Below are 17,351 nucleotides of genomic sequence, written 5' to 3'. Positions count from 1 at the left end.
AAAAAAAAAAAAAAAAAAAAAAAAAAAAAAAAAAAAAAAAAAAAAAAAAGAAAACGGGGGAAAGGGCATTATATTTCAAGTTTCAGATGCAATCTTTGTGTTGCTTTCTTTTAATATGTAGCAGAATGGCATATTGTGTCTGAAAATATCATTCAATTGTACATATTTAAATATTTGCTTTTCCATTTTTATTCCCAGTTGAGTGATGGAAATATAGTATTATTTTATAGCTTATAATTATCACACCATGTTAACTGTACTCTACTAAATTATGTTAATCTATAAATTCTATTTCAACTACCTCTATAGTGTGGTGTTGTGTTTATTTAGTTTTTGAAGATTTCAAGAAATCAATTATCACACCATGTTAACTGTGTCTGAAATTTCATTCAATTGTATGGGGGTTTTTTTTTTTTTGCTATTTTCTATTTTATACTTTTTATTATTATTTTGCATTCATTCTTCTTTCTTTTTCTTTAGAATATATTCTATCAAAATCGCTTAGAACACATACATAAAGAAGGTAACTATACATATGAAGAACTGAAAGGGTAAAATAAACTCGTAATGACTACAAAAGAAAGCTCTCACGACAAGACTATTAGGAACAGATGAAAGTTTAAAGTGGCATTGTGGCGGTCGGAATCATTCTTCCATCTTTCCCCTCTCTCTAAAAAAAGCTTCAAACTTTACAGAAAACATCAGCAACACACGAAGAATCAAGAAACTCCTCCACGCACCAACCCGGCAAGCTCTCCAAATACTCCGATATGTTACTTGTCGAAAACGAAACCCCATTTTCACTCATCCCACCAAAATTCCCCACAATCGGTGCCTGCAAATCCTCCATTAGAGGACCTCGAAGCAACCCTTTTGACCCCATTTTCGCCTCCTTCCTCGATCTCGCCTTAAAGATCCCAATTTCAGCTTCAATTGTGACCTCCTCGCTTTCATCGCCGCCGCCGGAGATAGAGGAGGAGGAAGAGGAAGTCGCCGGCGACGGTGAAACCTTCACACCAGTGAGAAGAAACCGGCTGTGTTTCTGGGTGTGTTCGCTTGCGCCGTGAATTGGAATGTCGCATTCTCTACAGAGGATTGCTCTGTCTTCAAGATAGAATAGAAACGCTCGCCGGACCTGGCAGATATCGCACGACGGCGGTGAATTGGCGGTGGGAGTGGATCGGAAGAGTGTGAATCGGCTGTGTTTCTCGGCGAGCTTGTTGGCTCGGTGGACGTGGTGGTCGCAGGCAGAGCAGAGGGCGGCTTCGTCGGAGGGGCAAAAAACAGAGGCTTCTTCTTTGTTGCAAACATCACAGTGGATCTTCATATCTCTGTTTTCTTCTTCAATTTTTTTCAATTTCAAGAACAGAGCAAGCGATGAAGATGGGTTTAGCAGAGAATTTGGTGTAACTATGAGCGAAGAAGAAGAAAAAGGAGGAGATTTGGGGTTTATTTCTTGTTTTTTGGAGGAATCGAAGACATGGGGTTAGCCTTTGAATCGGCTTATTTAAATCCCACCATTTTCTTCTCCTCTGCAACTCTTGAATAAAATATTCAGAGGAGAGAGAAAGCGATTCAGAGGAGAGAGAGAGAGAGATGAAGAAGTGGTAACTTGGTAAGGGGACCAAAATGACTGTGGAGGGAGGGTATTGTGTGTACCTGAAAATTTTAATATCCATTCTTTGCTTTCCTTTATAAAATCAATATTAAACTGTATGTTTATTTATATGATTTTTAAATACACGTTTTAAGTTCGGAGATTCTAACTTTTGATTTATTAGTCAGAGTATACAATGTGTTAAGCTCGATCCTTTAGCATGATATATGAGAATATAGAGATTTGAACCTTTGATACTGAAAGAAGAAATTATGTCGACCATGTTGTTTAGTATAATATGTGAGAATATAAAGATTTGAACATTCGATACCAAAAGAAGAAATCATGTCGATCATGTTGAGCTAAATATAAAATTTAACGTCTTCCCCATGGGTAGAAATTTATGGTTTTTCACCCAATTTTCTCTCATTTTTTCTATATATTTTATAATTTTAATTTTTTTAATAAATAATTTCTATTAAAAGGGTAAAAATTTCAATAAATTCAATAATATTTATATTTTATAAGTAAATTTATGATATAATTTATAAAAATTCAATGTAACATTAAAAATTCTGTTTTCAGAACAAATAAATGGAATTTAAAATTTGAGTTTTTAGCTTAAAGAAATATATTTCTATAATATAAATATAAAATAAATTAGTTTTTTGCCTTAATTTTAATGTATAAATTGAGGGTGGGGAGAAGATTTAACGAGATTGGAAAGAATATAATCTTCATCGACCCTATTTCGGGTAAAAGTATCTTCCAATTCTCTCTCTCATCCTCTATTTAAAGGGAAATTTTTCACTTTATTCAAGATAGGTACTTGTAGGTCTCGACCCTATATATTAAATAGACATTCAAATTACATATTTAGTCTTTGAAATTTTAAATTTCGTATCTAAAACATGTGACATTAAATGAAAAATTAACAATAAAAGTTCGTTTTTAAAATGTTGTCATAAAATAATATAATAGTGTGACATTTTTAACATTAAACGTTAATAATAATAACAATAATAATAATTAATAAATAAATAAATAGAAACTATGGTTATTTTTAAAAATTTTGTTAAAAAAATAATAATAATTAGATAATTTGAAATCAAATCAAAGTCTAACTTGGTTGGTGAGCCTACCTTTCCCTAATTTTGCCGATATTTAGGGATTTTTTTTGGGAAGAAAATAAATTTAATTATAATTGTTTTTTAAAATACCTACAAATATTAATTATTTCTTATCCATATCTCAAAATCATTAATTATATAAAATATCTCATAATTATGTTATTAATATATATACACACAAAAAGTTCATATTTTATCAAGAATGAATAATAATACAATTTAATAGATATAATTTATTGTTATTATTATACAAAAAGTTCATATTTATATATATATATATATATATATATATATATATATATACACTTTTTGTATTGATTTTCTAAAATTAGTTTAATAATTATGTCAAGTTGCTCGAGTAAACCTCTCATAAATTTAAAAATTATATACACTAATTAATATTTATAAAAAATAAACCTTGTTAGTATAAATAGTGACTTTCAATTTATTTAATTTTTTTTTAACTATTCTATTCTCAGGATCGTTCTCATTCGAATGCGATTTCGGTTTATTCATGTATTATTCCTTTACTCGGGTCTCACCTAACATAAAAATGCTCCAAGCAACGCACGCTTAATCATTGAGTTCTTATGATTGAACCTTCGAAAAGAAAGGTGCATTTCATTTCGGTAGCTTAATCATAAGAAATTCATGATTAAACGTGTTTTACTAGGAGAATGTAATGTCATGTTACATGTTTAATTTTGATCTTTAATCATTTATATCCAATAAATTTTAAATTTAGTTATTCGAAGTTAAATTTTTATATCTAACTCAAAATAATCATTTTTAATTTTTTTAATTAAAATTAAAATTGATGTCAATTTTATTTATATATTTTAAAAAAGGGTATATAAACTTTTAATTTTGTGCAATTGATAAAATTTTAATTTTATATTTCGAACATTTCTTTAAAAACATTAATTTATAATTTACGAAACTCCTTTCATTTCCTCTTTCTTAAAGTAAGCCCGACAAAGTCAACAAAATAAGTCAACTTTGAATTTAATAGCAAAAGCTTAACCCTCGTAACAAAAAATTAATTTAACATGTTGGAACTAATCGTATAATAATTGATTAGGGTTTAGTAACAAGCAAAAAATTATAGTACATAGTTGCATAATAAATATTTGGTGTTTATTTGTATTGATCAAAAAAATATTAAATAAATAAAATAAAATAAGATTTCAATCCAATTTAAATATTCATAAAAATCACAAAAGCTAGACGACAACAAGTGCCTTTTTTCTTCTAATGTTGGCCGACATATCGATTAATTAACTCAGACTTTTATTATTATTAATGGAGCCTTTGAAGATTTAAAATAAATGATTTTATTGATATTATAAACCTGATCAAAGGTTATTCTGTGAAACTTGTCCTGAACGGAGGAGAGAATTCATGTTTAAACGAGAGATGAGAGAAGTAACGATAGATTACTCTATACATGACTGAGCTAACTTACTCAATATGACGTTGAGGGTCACATGGCTAACTGACTTATCCAAACTGAGGTTGAAGTTCACTGGACCAATATGGTTTGTCTAAGTTAAGGTGGCGGGTCATGTAACCAAGCTGGTGTAGTGCTGTAATGAAAAAAAAAACTCAAATTAGAAATTCACATCCATGTTTTCTTAGTCGGCTCAATCTCGGCTCAATCTCGATTCGTTGATTGAGTTTGAGAGTTTTTTAAACTCAAAAATCACAATAAATTAAAAATTAGAGATGTTCATTTAATTCATGGGGTTGGGGCCTCACGGAGACCAATCCTGAACGTGTGGAGAATCTTCGTTTAAACAGTGATAGAGGGAGGGGGAGATTTTTCTCTGTTAACTAAATAGGAATGAGAACAGGGTTACATTCCCAGTCCCGACCCAACTTTGCCCAATCCTTCCTCACTATATATATATATATCTATAAAATAAGTTAGTTTAATTATTTATAATAATTTATTTTGAAGCGTTATACATTTTTTTTCGTAAGAGATAATATTTATGTTTTACCTTTTTTAATAAAAAATATTTAAAATGAATATTTTTTAATATTAATTGGGAAAAAATCTCCCAAAAATTTATTCTTTTATACGTTAATAAAATTTATGAAATTATTATAAATAGTTGCTTATTTGTATTGACAAAATAACCATAATAATAAATAAATAAATAAATAAATAAATAAATAAATAATAATAATAAATAAATAAATAAATAAAGAGCACGTTGCATATTCTTGTGGTGAAGCAAAAAGATCAAATAAATAAATAAATAAATAAGATTGCAATCCCATTTAAATATTCATTAAAAAAATTAAATCAAATTCTATAGCTAAACGACAACCTTGCCCTTTTTTCTTGTGGGCTATGTTGTCCAAAGACTTCCTACAAAATCAAATTAATTAATTAATTAATTAAACACAAATATTTTATTATCAAAAGTGAACTTTGATTATTACTTACGAAGCTTTTAAATCGAAACGCATCCAATAATCTAATCGGTTTAAGTTGAATCGACATGTCACGTTACTGAATCAGTCTATAACTCTAAGAAAGATACTTACATCGATGTAGTTTTGTACTCAACACTCTCCACTGTTTCACGTTAGTATTTAAACCGAAGTAGTGTCGAGCTGAGTTAGAGTAGTGCTGTGTAACTCATTAGTGAAATGAGTCCTTTACATTTATACTCTTTCTCACCATTTTATTGTCAAGATCGTAGAGGGGTAGAAAGGTAGAGCACCTCGACTTGGACGGTGTTGAGTCTATTAGGTTTCTTGCTACCATTTTCAGACCCACAAGCTTCAAATCCGACCCATAATACTATATGTTTTAATAGTGTATATTTTTTTTTTAATAGACGAAGATTAAACAAAGAAAATAATAATTAAAATAAACGTTTTAGGATAGATATTTTACACATCTTTTTAAAACTGAGTAACTTTAGAACAAAAGAATACATCATATATTCAACGAAAAGATCTTTTAGGAGACGAAAGGATCTTTTAATAGACATGGTCGGTTAGAGATATTAATTTTTTATTTAGATAAAAAAACGAGCGTATAAAAGAAACATTATAATATTAAAAATAAGACAATAATTGAAATGTAGTGTGTAATGGTTGTCACATGGGGTTACTCCTCCACCTTATATTGCTTTATTCAGGAATATTTGATACCCAAAATCAAAGTACATATTTATGAGTTTATTTAATGTAACAAAAAAATATATATTTAATTTTATTATTCTTTTTATGAAAAGTGCTTTATATTATTATTATTAATAACTTAATAATCAGATTCAAACTTGTCATGTAATTTTTTTAAAATATTACTTTATATACTGATTTACTCGGAGTGGGTAAATTTGCCACGAATTTGAAACAGCTTCCTCATGGGCTCGTCAGAGGCCATTAAGGCCCATGAATGTAGGGCCTGCAGATGGTTGAGTCCGTTCAGGAGTTATGGGCCAAAGCAGTTAGGCCCATTCTAAAGATGGTAAAATTTAGAGATTCATTGGATCTTATGGTAAATTTTTCTACCAAAATTAATTCTTACCATTTCCAACCCAACTATAAATTTTTTAACCCTAAATTGGGTTAATTTGAGCGGTTGGAGTTATTTATTCCATTTTTATTTTTAACAAAAATAAAATAAAATATTATTTCGTAAAAGAACATTTATTTATTTATATTTAAATATTTGGTTAAAATTTGTAACTCAATTTTATTATATATTTTTAAAAAATTACTTTCAAATTAATTAAAACTAGTTAGGAAAAGGGTAAAATTTTTAATAATATACTTAAACTAAAAAAAATATATATATTTTAATAATTAATATTTCATTTTAAAAATACTCTTGAAATTTATAAAGAAAGATAAATCCAAAAAATATCTTTATCATTATTATTATTTTTAAAAAATACTCGTGAATTTATAAAAGTTATATTAACCTCCTTAATATTTATGATATTTTTCTTTAATTTTAAGGGTATTAAAAATATTAATATTATTTTTTAAAGTTTATAGGTATTTTTGGAACGCAAAATTAGCTTTCTATCCAAATAAAGTAACGGTAAAAAAAATTTAAATTTTTACAAAAATTAAAATACCTTTAATTATATATAATTAAGTTTTAGAATAAAGCATTAATAAAAATATTTTTGAAAGAAATAAAGATGAATATTTTTATTAATTTAGAAAATATTTTATTACATATAAGTTTCTATTTGTACGTAAAATTGCTTTAAATTTTCTCTCTTAATTGTAATTTTTAAGAAATAAATTACATCTCTCTCTTCTTCTTTGTTTCATCTTTCTTAAAATATTAGGAGGGTTGACACTCGAGGGCCAGATCCGGGGGAAGACTGCGAGCCTCCTTCATTGTCAGTTTTTTTGTTTCTTTTCTTCTTTTCTGATTCACGAATCATCATCTTACGCTCTCCCAATCTTTCCATTTCCCAATTCGTTTGATCCTTTCTTTTCATTTTTACGCCTTCTTTTCTTGTGCTGGAGTGCTGATTGTTGATGCAATTCTGGGATTTTGTTGATTTCTTGCATTCTGATCGGATCTGAGGTACAATTGCGATGAATTCTTGCGAATGACGTTGTTTTTTGTTGCAAGTTTGTGTAGATCTGGCTCCCATTTGCGTGGTTAGGTTTAGAAACAAGTACTGTTTCGTTGCTCGGAAATGGGCGTTAATTCTATTTAAATTGTGGGTTATATTTGAATTTCGTGTAATGTAATAGTGAGCCGTGTCGTTTGACGGGTAATTTGTTTTCTTTAGTGGTGAATTCGTTTGGTAAGGGGAATTGTATGATCCGGGGGTGGAGTTTGGCACTTTGGGTGTGGGGGTAATTCATTTTGGGTTTTGATGCAGAATCCTTTGGGTGAAGAAGATGTTGACGAAGTTTGAAACGAAGAGTAATAGAATCAAAGGGTTGAGTTTCCACAGTAAGAGGCCATGGATCCTTGCAAGTCTTCACAGCGGAGTGATCCAGTTATGGGATTACCGGATGGGCACGCTTATTGATAGATTTGATGAGCATGAGGGGCCTGTTCGCGGTGTTCACTTTCACAAATCTCAGCCTCTTTTTGTGTCCGGAGGTTTCGTCTTTACTCTTCTTTGCTTTAGAATACTAATTGCTGAGTGCTATTTCTTGACGTATTATTGGTATTTTTACTTATGGTTTCTGGAATTATCCCAAACAGATGTAGAGGTTCACCTTATCTGTTTCGAGTGAAATCCTTTCTTTTGTATAGTTACTTTTGGTTGGTTCCTTCCTTGTCTGCCCTTGTATATCCTATCATGTTTCTCAATGAAAGTTTTGCTTCTTATGAAAAAGAGTGATGCACATATTAGAATTCTGATGTAGATATTTGTTGTAAGTTTTTGGGACTGTTCCAAGTTAATTGAAATCAGACCTCAAATTTATTTCTCTAACTAGATTCTGGAAGATTTGCCCCATTCTCTGCTATTATTTGCAAGTATTCTTCGTTATACGATGAAATATTGAATGCTTTACTTATTTGCATTTGCTTCGTGTGTAGACAGTGATGCAAAGCTTCATATATTAAGAATGAGAATGATGGTTCATAAATGATCGCAGAAGGTTGTTATTTTCTACATGAATTGAAAAATAGTAATCTTAGTATAGCATGCCTACGTTTTTATTCAAAAGGAGGAACTTAATAGTTTGCACCTGTCAATTACATTGTTGAACCATAGGGTTACTTATTTAAATCGCGCAATTGCAATCACTTTTTATAAATAATATTTGTTATGTAAAAATATTGATGGTTTTTCTTTTTCCAGGGGATGATTATAAGATTAAAGTGTGGAACTATAAGACTCATAGATGCTTATTTACTCTTCTTGGACACCTTGATTATATACGTACTGTGCAATTTCACCATGAGTATCCATGGATTGTAAGTGCTAGTGATGATCAGACTATTCGTATATGGAACTGGCAGTCTCGTACTTGTATCTCTGTGTTGACGGGCCACAATCACTATGTAATGTGTGCTTCATTCCACCCTAAGGAAGATCTTGTTGTGTCCGCTTCCCTAGATCAGACTGTTCGTGTTTGGGACATTGGTGCCTTGAGGAAGAAGACTGTATCTCCAGCAGATGACGTCTTGCGGTTAAGTCAAATGAATGCTGATCTATTTGGTGGAGTTGATGCTGTTGTTAAATATGTCTTGGAAGGTCATGATCGAGGGGTTAATTGGGCGGCATTCCATCCTACCCTGCCATTGATTGTGTCTGGAGCTGATGATCGACAGGTGAAATTGTGGCGAATGAATGGTACTTAACTGAGAACATATACTTTCTCCATAGAGTTTAATCTTTAGATTGTATTGATTACATTTGAGAGTATGTATAGGTATCCTGCCTGATAGTGATTTATTATTAAAAACACTAGTTTGTAGACTGTAGCAGAGTAATAAGATCATCCATGTGTGTATGTTGAACAAGATATAGGTTACATCCTGCCTGAAATATGTTAAGTCATAGGGAGTAGCTTGGACAAAGCTTGGAAATTTATTTTGTGAGTACTTTATTGAATCTTTAAAACTTGTACCCATTTTTAGTATAGAATTTACAGAACTCATTCTATCAGATATTCCTCTTGGTTTATCTCCTCCGACATGAACAAAAGAAAAGTAGAAGAAAGTAAATGGAGAAAATTTGCTAGTGAGCCTTATTAATGCAACATCTGGCATAGAACAGTATAAATAATGACTTCTTTTGCTGACTAGATCATTTTTTATTTCAGACACAAAAGCATGGGAAGTGGACACACTAAGGGGGCACATGAATAATGTTTCATGTGTGATGTTCCATCCCAAACAAGATATAATTGTTTCCAATTCAGAGGACAAAAGCATTCGTATTTGGGATGCTACAAAACGAACTGGACTTCAGACATTTCGTCGAGAGCACGATAGATTTTGGATTCTCGCTGCTCATCCTGAGATGAATCTATTGGCAGCTGGGCATGACAGTGGCATGATTGTCTTTAAGCTGGAGAGAGAAAGACCAGCCTTTGCTATTAGTGGTGATTCTTTATTTTATGTGAAGGATCGCTTTTTACGCTGCTATGAGTTCTCCTCTAAAAAAGATTCACAGGTCATTCCGATTCGAAGGCCTGGTTCGACTAGCTTGAATCAGAGCCCAAGGACCCTTTCATTTAGCCCTACAGAAAACACAGTTCTTATTTGCTCAGATCTGGATGGGGGATGTTATGAATTTTACACCATACCTAAGGATAGCTTTGGTAGAAGTGATAGCTTCCAAGATGCAAAGAGAGGACTTGGAGGATCAGCAGTGTTCGTGGCTCGGAATAGGTTTTCTGTGCTAGATAAAAGTCACAACCAAGTCTTGTTAAAAAATCTTAAGAATGAGGTTGTTAAGAAGGTCCCCATTCCCATTACTGCAGATGCAATATTTTATGCCGGAACTGGTAATTTATTGTGTAGAGCAGAGGATAGAGTTGTTATATATGACCTTCAACAGAGAATTATTCTTGGTGATCTTCAAACCCCTTTTGTTAAGTACGTTGTTTGGTCAAATGACATGGAGAGTGTTGCATTGCTTAGCAAACATGCAATTATTATTGCCAACAAGAAGCTTGTTCACCAGTGCACGCTTCATGAGACAATTCGAGTAAAGAGTGGAGCATGGGATGATAATGGAATTTTTATTTACACTACCCTAAACCACATTAAGTATTGTCTCCCCAATGGAGATAGTGGTATAATCAAAACCCTCGATGTTCCAATATATATTACAAAGGTTTCTGGCAACACACTCTTTTGCTTGGATAGGGATGGAACGGTTCGATCGTTTGTTATTGATGCAACAGAATACATATTCAAACTCTCTCTCTTGAAGAAGAGATTTGACCATGTCATGAGCATGATAAGGAACTCACAGCTCTGTGGGCAAGCAATGATTGCATATTTGCAACAAAAGGGGTTTCCTGAAGTTGCTCTTCACTTTGTGAAGGACGAGAGAACCAGGTTCAATTTGGCTCTTGAGAGTGGAAACATTCAGATTGCAGTTGCATCTGCTACAGCAATTGATGAGAAAGATCATTGGTATAGGCTGGGTGTGGAGGCTCTTCGCCAAGGCAATGCAGGCATTGTGGAATATACCTACCAGAAGACAAAAAATTTTGATAGGTTATCGTTCCTTTATCTCATAACTGGTAACACGGCAAAACTGTCCAAGATGTTAAAGATTGCTGAAGTTAAGAATGATGTCATGGGTCAATTTCACAATGCTCTTTATCTTGGTGATGTTCGTGAGCGCATAAAGATCTTGGAGAATGTTGGCCACTTACCTCTTGCATATATCACAGCATCAACCCATGGTTTACATGATGTAGCTGAAAGGCTAGCTGCTGAATTGGGAGATGACATTCCATCTTTACCAGAAGGCAAGACTGCATCCCTCCTCTTACCTCCTACTCCAGTCATGTGCAGTGGTGATTGGCCACTTCTGAGAGTCATGAAAGGAATATTTGAAGGTGGGCTGGATAATGTGGGTGGAGGCCGTGCTGACGAAGATGATTATGAGGTTGCAGATGGTGATTGGGGTGAGGAGCTGGAAGTGGTTGATGTAGATGGCTTACAGAATGGGGATGTCTCAGCAATTTTGGAGGATGGGGAAGGTGCAGAAGAAAATGAGGAAGAAGGGGGATGGGACCTAGAAGATTTGGAGCTCCCACCTGAAGCTGACACTCCAAAAGTATCAGTCAGTTCTCGCAATTCAGTTTTTGTGGCCCCAACTCCTGGCCTGCCTGCCAACCAAATTTGGATACAGAGGTCGTCTCTCGCTGCAGAACATGCTGCAGCGGGTAATTTTGATACTGCAATGCGGTTGCTTAACAGGCAACTAGGAATTAAAAACTTTGCTCCTTTGAGACCCATATTTCTGGATCTTCATGCTGGGAGTCAAACCTATCTTCGTGCCTCATCATCTGCTCCCATAATATCATTAGCAGTTGAACGAGGATTCAGTGAATCTAGTAATGCGAATACAAAAGGATCCCCTGCACTTATTTACAGTTTCACTCAGTTGGAGGAGAAGCTTAAAGCTGGTTACAAGGCCACAACATCAGGAAAGTTTGCTGAAGCTCTTCGTCTTTTTCTTACTATTCTTCATACCATCCCTCTGATCGTTGTCGAGTCTAGGAGGGAAGTCGATGAGGTGAAGGAGTTGATTATTATCGTCAAAGAGTATGTTTTGGGTTTGCAAATGGAACTGAAGAGAAGGGAACTCAAGGACAATCCAGTACGTCAGATGGAGCTTGCAGCCTATTTTACGCACTGCAACCTTCAATTGCCACATTTGAGGCTTGCTCTATTAAATGCCATGACTGTCTGTTACAAGGCTAAGAATCTTGCCAGTGCTGCGAACTTCGCACGCAGACTTCTTGAGACTAACCCCTCAATTGAGAATCAAGCTAAGACAGCCAGGCAAGTGCTACAGGCTGCAGAGAGGAATATGACAGATGCCTCCCAACTGAATTATGACTTTAGAAACCCTTTTGTGACCTGTGGAGCGACTTATGTGCCAATCTATCGAGGACAAAAGGATGTCGCTTGCCCATACTGTAGTTCCAGGTTTGTGCCAGGTCAGGAAGGACAAATTTGTACTGTTTGTGATCTTGCTGTTATTGGAGCTGATGCGTCTGGTTTACTTTGTTCTCCCACCCAAAATCGATGATCGGACCCGGGAATTATATCTTTTTCCAATGACCTCACTTGTCTTTCTGACAACAGGAGATTTGTTGTCGAGTATTACATCTACTTGTGGAAGGTAAAAGAAAGTGATGGATTAAAACAGCTAGCTAAGCTACCTTGAAAAAAAATTCGGTTGTCTGCTACTTAAGAGGGTTTTATATGAATTGATTGTTATACAGGGATGACACGACATCTTTCATGTTAATGCTTGCAGGACCCTTACTCCAATTTTCATTGTGTAATGCGGCGAGAGCTTCTTGCTTGGTAAAAGATGAACATTTTTGTGAGCTTCCATTTGCTTATTTGTTCTCTTGCATCCATCTTCTTCTCTTCTAGAACTCTTATGACTTTTAGCCATGCATTTGAACATGAGTTGGGAGCTTTGATTATAGTCCTTGATTTGTTGTATAATGCGGCTAGAGCTTCTTGCTTGGTAAAAGATGAACATTTTTTTGAGCTTCAATTTGCTTAGTTGTTCTCTTGCATCCTTAGGTCGTCTAGAACTCCTATGACTTTTAACCATGCATTTGAGCATGAGTTGGAGCTTTGGTTATCGCCCTTGGTTGAAGAGAAGTGTGCCTCTTACAATCTTACCGGAACCAGATCTGTTTGATAGGTTGTTGAATTGTGTCCTTGAGTTTTAAAGAGGATTGTTGTTCTTATGAGGACCATGGGTCTAGTCCTGTGGTTCGTATTGTTCATGCTAAAGCATGTTTGTCAGTCATGGACTTTAGGCGTGCTATTGAAATATATGCGAGAGATGAGGTTTATTAGAAGTAACCAAATAGCCACCCTTTTGGAAGTTCATAGGCTAAGTTTTTATTTTAACCTAAAAATGCTCTAAATACTTGCCACATAGGGTGTTTGTGTTCCAAAGAATATAGAGGTAAAAGTTGTAACTTTGGTGGGTTACCAATTATATTTTAAGATTCTTATTTTGGAGTGAAAATAGTTCAGCCATAAATAACGTGCAAGCTAGAACTTCAAACTAAAATGATAGTTTTAGTGTTATATTGAACAATCTTAAGCATGTTCTTTTACGAAACGACCATTGTCACACTTTTCTTACTTAATATTTTTAACATTCTCCATTACCATCTAAGTACGAAGCCTTCTCGAGTTCACGAGCGACAATCTCCACTCTGCTTGTCTAAGCCTTCCTAAGTTACCCGATTTCTTCGTGGAGAAGATGGGTTGAGTGAGACCATTGAGGTTACTGAAGCATTAAAATGAGGATGGTGCGATAAGGGTAGATTGAAAGAGTATTGAAGGGGTTGAATTATTGGATTTGGATTTGGGACGATTGTTAATCTTTCACTGGAAAGCAAGTGTTTGGTGAAGCAAGTGAGGCTTTTATTTGAATAAGAGTAGAAAATTAGAACCTATAAACACTTGATGGGAAACTTCCTACTTTTATTTGCAAGAAAGAAGAAGAGCAAGATCGTTGTAATGGAAACATTAATACACACACTTTCAATCCAGACGTCGAGAATATGAATGACATTCTCCACAAGAAATAGCTTTAGATATTTTTCATTTGTAGCGACTTGTCGTGGGTGGACCATAACAGAGATGACCAAGAGTCGATTCAATATGGTTGAAACCTTAATAGGAAAGAAAAACAGAGAATGGTTCCAAATGGATTTCTTTAATAAGCTTTGTCATTATCAAGTTGACGTTTAGAATCTGAAAAGATAAAGATGACACATCAAGAAAGCATCTTTCGGCTATCATTGTTGACATTTACATTGGGACAAGTTTTCATTGGCATCTCTATCAAGTTGAGCAGTGTGAGCCAACCAACCCCAATTCATTGACAGATTCTTGTTTTTTTGCTTATAAGCAATCCCTTCTCCATAATAGCTTGAAGAATTAAATATAACTATGCAATAGATAAACCAGAGATTTTAAATTCTACTTTTAGAGAGACATCCCTCCCACCAATGCTTGAAATGGCAGTGATAATGTTGCAGTAATATATACACGAATTGTAGCTGTGAGAGTAATCTCCATAAACTAGTTTGCGGCGGTATGAACTGCGGCGACTGTCGATACCATGGAATCGACCCCACAGACGTTGCGACCCCTGCAGATTTTGTAGAATCCATTCTCCCCCCATTTCGCTCCCCACGAGTTCTTAATGATCCAGTAAGGCTTCTCCTTCATCCGGATGGGAGCATAGCCAGCAGACCCATAACCAACCAACAAAACACCATGATCCAAACGCTTTGAGCAAATGTAAGGGCAAGAAACGCCTCCTACATATGTCTGCATGTAAACGGCGTTGATAGCAACTGCATTTAAGAGAATTTGAGCAGTCAGGAACCCTGATTGATTGAAGAAAATAATAGGATTCAAGAAAGCTTGGTTGAATGAGATTACCTGCAAGAGGGCCATTCTTCAAGAGATTGGCAGCAATTTGTTCTTCATCAAGGGACACAACACTAAAGTTGGCCACTGATGCAGCAATTTTGCTCTTGTCAAATTTGCAGGTTCCACGATCTGTACCAGTGTATGGGTAGTCTTTCTCTTGCATAAGTCCACCGGCTTTCAGTGTATACTCGAATGCACTGTTCATTAGCCCTCCATTGCAGCCAGAATCACAGGAGTCTTTTTCTTCTGGATCACACTGGAAAAAGTATAGAAATGCTTTAAAACTTAATTATTTGTCAAGTACTTTCAGCCAGTACTTGATGAACGCAAAGATTTATGAATTGTCTCATAGCATAGAACAGGAGTAATAAACAAATTTCTAGCATCTAATCGAGGGCAACCATGATTAACAAACGTGTAATTAGGTCATCATCTACACGTCAAGCTGTAAATTTCCCCAAAGAACAGAAAATCGAAGACAAGTGAAAATAAAAATCAAACCTCGTGATCACAGTCTACAAGCTGTTGTTCGCTAAGGCTAACAAGTTTTCCAGTAGCAAGAAAGTTAGCGCCTTCAAGAGCACCGGTTGTACTGAAACTCCAGCACGATCCACACGAACCCTAAGAAAATAAAAACAAAAACAATCACAAAAATCAAAACCTCAGTTTAATAAATAAAAGTCATATTTGTTCCTAAGAGAATTAATTGGAAGTTATCACTGACACAAGGAGTAACAGATACAGAGTACCGAGTAAAAAATAGCTAACGTAAACGAAATAGCCGAAGATAGAAAAATATGGTAGAAGAAAAACACAAACCTGATTCTTGACTTCCGTGACAGCGCCGTGATCTCTCCAATCGAAATCGGTTGGGAGATCATCTGTAGGAAGAATAGGGGCCTTGTTAGCATCCGCAGGGAGACGAAGACGATCTCTAAGCCCTAGAAACGATCTCCTGAACTCCGATGGAGTCAAATCAGAAAACTGAGTGACGCCATGACTAGCAGAGGGATCAAGAGCCTGGTGGCGTCGAGCTCGCCTCAGGTTAGCTTTAAAGATCCTGAACCGGTGATCATGCTCCTCGTTGGAGGCGTACGACTTCCCAAACCTTCGCTTAAAGATCGAAAAGTGGTGCTCGGCTCCGAGTAGCAGATCGTCGCCATTACTTCCTCCGTTGACTCCTCCGTCGTCGACAACCTGACGGATTATAAAATCTCCCTCCGATTCTCCGGAGAGTACCTCACTGCCAATCGCCGTGGCGGCTATAAGAGAGAGAGCGACGAAGAGAGATAAACCCATCACCATTTTCACCGCTGAGAATTGAAGGAGAAAAAATGGAGAAGAAGACCTGTGAATATGGGTAACAGAGCAGGCCATTTTATGCTTGAGCTTCGTGAGGAGAGTTATACTACTGTGTAGTTAGTTCCTTTGTAACTCAGTGTTAATCTTTTAATCTTGACCGTTCCTTATTAGTATCCGTGGGTCCCACGAAAATATAAACGGTATAGATTTGGGGCTTGTTTCTGGGTAGGAGATAACTGCCAGCCTTATCTATGTTTTGCTTGAAGAAAGGGAAATGATCAACCAATGACTCGACGACACGTGTAAAATTTTGATTCGGTATTCTAAAAGCTTGTATTTACGTTTTTTTTATTGGGTAACTTGATTCTGGTCGGCATGGTCCGGCCCATCGAGGGCTTGGTCTCTCTCGAGTTCTTTTGGGCTTTTCGTGGATCAAGGCCCAATGTTCATAAATTCCTAATGGGCGTCTTCTTAGAACCCGGCCCATTGTATTTACAATTAAATCAAAAACTTATTTCTTTAAAAAATAAAATATATTATTGTTATGCCCATAAGATTATGTTATGTAGGAATAAATATAAATAAAATTGACAATATGTGGATCTGATTCTTAATAAGAGATTTCATGCGTGTTGTATGTCATATGGGTATGGACAATTCTCAAGTATGTTACGCACAGACGTGAGCACTACAATATTATATGCACTCATTTATTTTTTTATTAATTTTTTACGGCATGAGTGTGCACTAGCCCATAGTCTATAGACACATATATCAGCACACTTAGTTGGTTCATGCGCGTGTGAAACAATATAGAGAAGTACTATCCATCTAATTGTATTCAGAAAGTAATACCCAAAAAACAACCATGAAAAGGTATGGTAAAAAGCTTGTTGTTGCATGTGGTTGTATTTTTCGAGACTCCAACAGTGGAGTCACTTACAAAGTATTTTTAAATATTTATCCTATGTCTATCGTTTTTTTAGGTAAAGGCAAGAAGCTCGTATACAGATAATGGAGCCAACTAAGAAGACCATGGAAAAAAATCACGTTGGATAGTTTTTTGCATCTATGTCATAGTTTCATTATCGAACAATTTAGTAGCGTTTTCATCTTTGAGCCTCAATAAGAAGCGTTTATATATATATATATATATATATATATATATATATATATATATATATATATATATATATAT

General features: G+C 34.7%; 3 protein-coding genes across 5 annotated transcripts; 1 reads left to right on the top strand and 2 right to left on the bottom strand.

The window, feature by feature from the left end:
* Positions 1 to 513: 513 nt before the first annotated feature.
* On the bottom strand, positions 514 to 1,522 carry LOC111484297 (B-box zinc finger protein 20-like). The gene has a single exon (XM_023130839.1). The coding sequence runs from the start codon at positions 1,325 to 1,327 to the stop codon at positions 683 to 685; it is 645 nt and encodes a 214-aa protein (XP_022986607.1). The 5' UTR covers positions 1,328 to 1,522; the 3' UTR covers positions 514 to 682.
* Positions 1,523 to 7,001: 5,479 nt separating this feature from the next.
* Positions 7,002 to 12,941, top strand: LOC111484186 (coatomer subunit alpha-1-like). Of its 3 annotated transcripts, none has more exons than XM_023130676.1 (4): positions 7,002 to 7,106; positions 7,602 to 7,828; positions 8,538 to 9,032; positions 9,505 to 12,941. In XM_023130676.1, exons 2-4 carry the CDS (start codon positions 7,621 to 7,623, stop codon positions 12,459 to 12,461), a joined length of 3,660 nt encoding a protein of 1,219 aa, XP_022986444.1. In that variant the 5' UTR covers positions 7,002 to 7,106; positions 7,602 to 7,620; the 3' UTR covers positions 12,462 to 12,941. The 3 variants fall into 3 exon arrangements, with proteins under 3 accessions (XP_022986444.1, XP_022986443.1, XP_022986446.1); XM_023130675.1 differs by having other exon boundaries at positions 7,008 to 7,297; XM_023130678.1 differs by lacking the exons at positions 7,002 to 7,106; positions 7,602 to 7,828 and adding an exon at positions 7,873 to 8,334.
* A 1,238-nt stretch (positions 12,942 to 14,179) lies between these two features.
* Positions 14,180 to 16,210, bottom strand: LOC111484259 (cysteine protease RD19A-like). Its single transcript, XM_023130787.1, has 4 exons — positions 15,671 to 16,210; positions 15,353 to 15,472; positions 14,861 to 15,107; positions 14,180 to 14,772 (listed from the first exon to the last, which is right to left on the bottom strand). Exons 1-4 carry the CDS (start codon positions 16,154 to 16,156, stop codon positions 14,495 to 14,497), a joined length of 1,131 nt encoding a protein of 376 aa, XP_022986555.1. The 5' UTR covers positions 16,157 to 16,210; the 3' UTR covers positions 14,180 to 14,494.
* Between the last annotated feature and the right edge of the window lie 1,141 nt (positions 16,211 to 17,351).

Source organism: Cucurbita maxima, unplaced genomic scaffold (assembly GCF_002738345.1).
Source record: "Cucurbita maxima cultivar Rimu unplaced genomic scaffold, Cmax_1.0 Cma_Scf00009, whole genome shotgun sequence".
In the NCBI taxonomy this organism is placed as follows: domain Eukaryota; kingdom Viridiplantae; phylum Streptophyta; class Magnoliopsida; order Cucurbitales; family Cucurbitaceae; genus Cucurbita; species Cucurbita maxima.
This window is presented reverse-complemented; position numbering and strand designations above follow the sequence as displayed.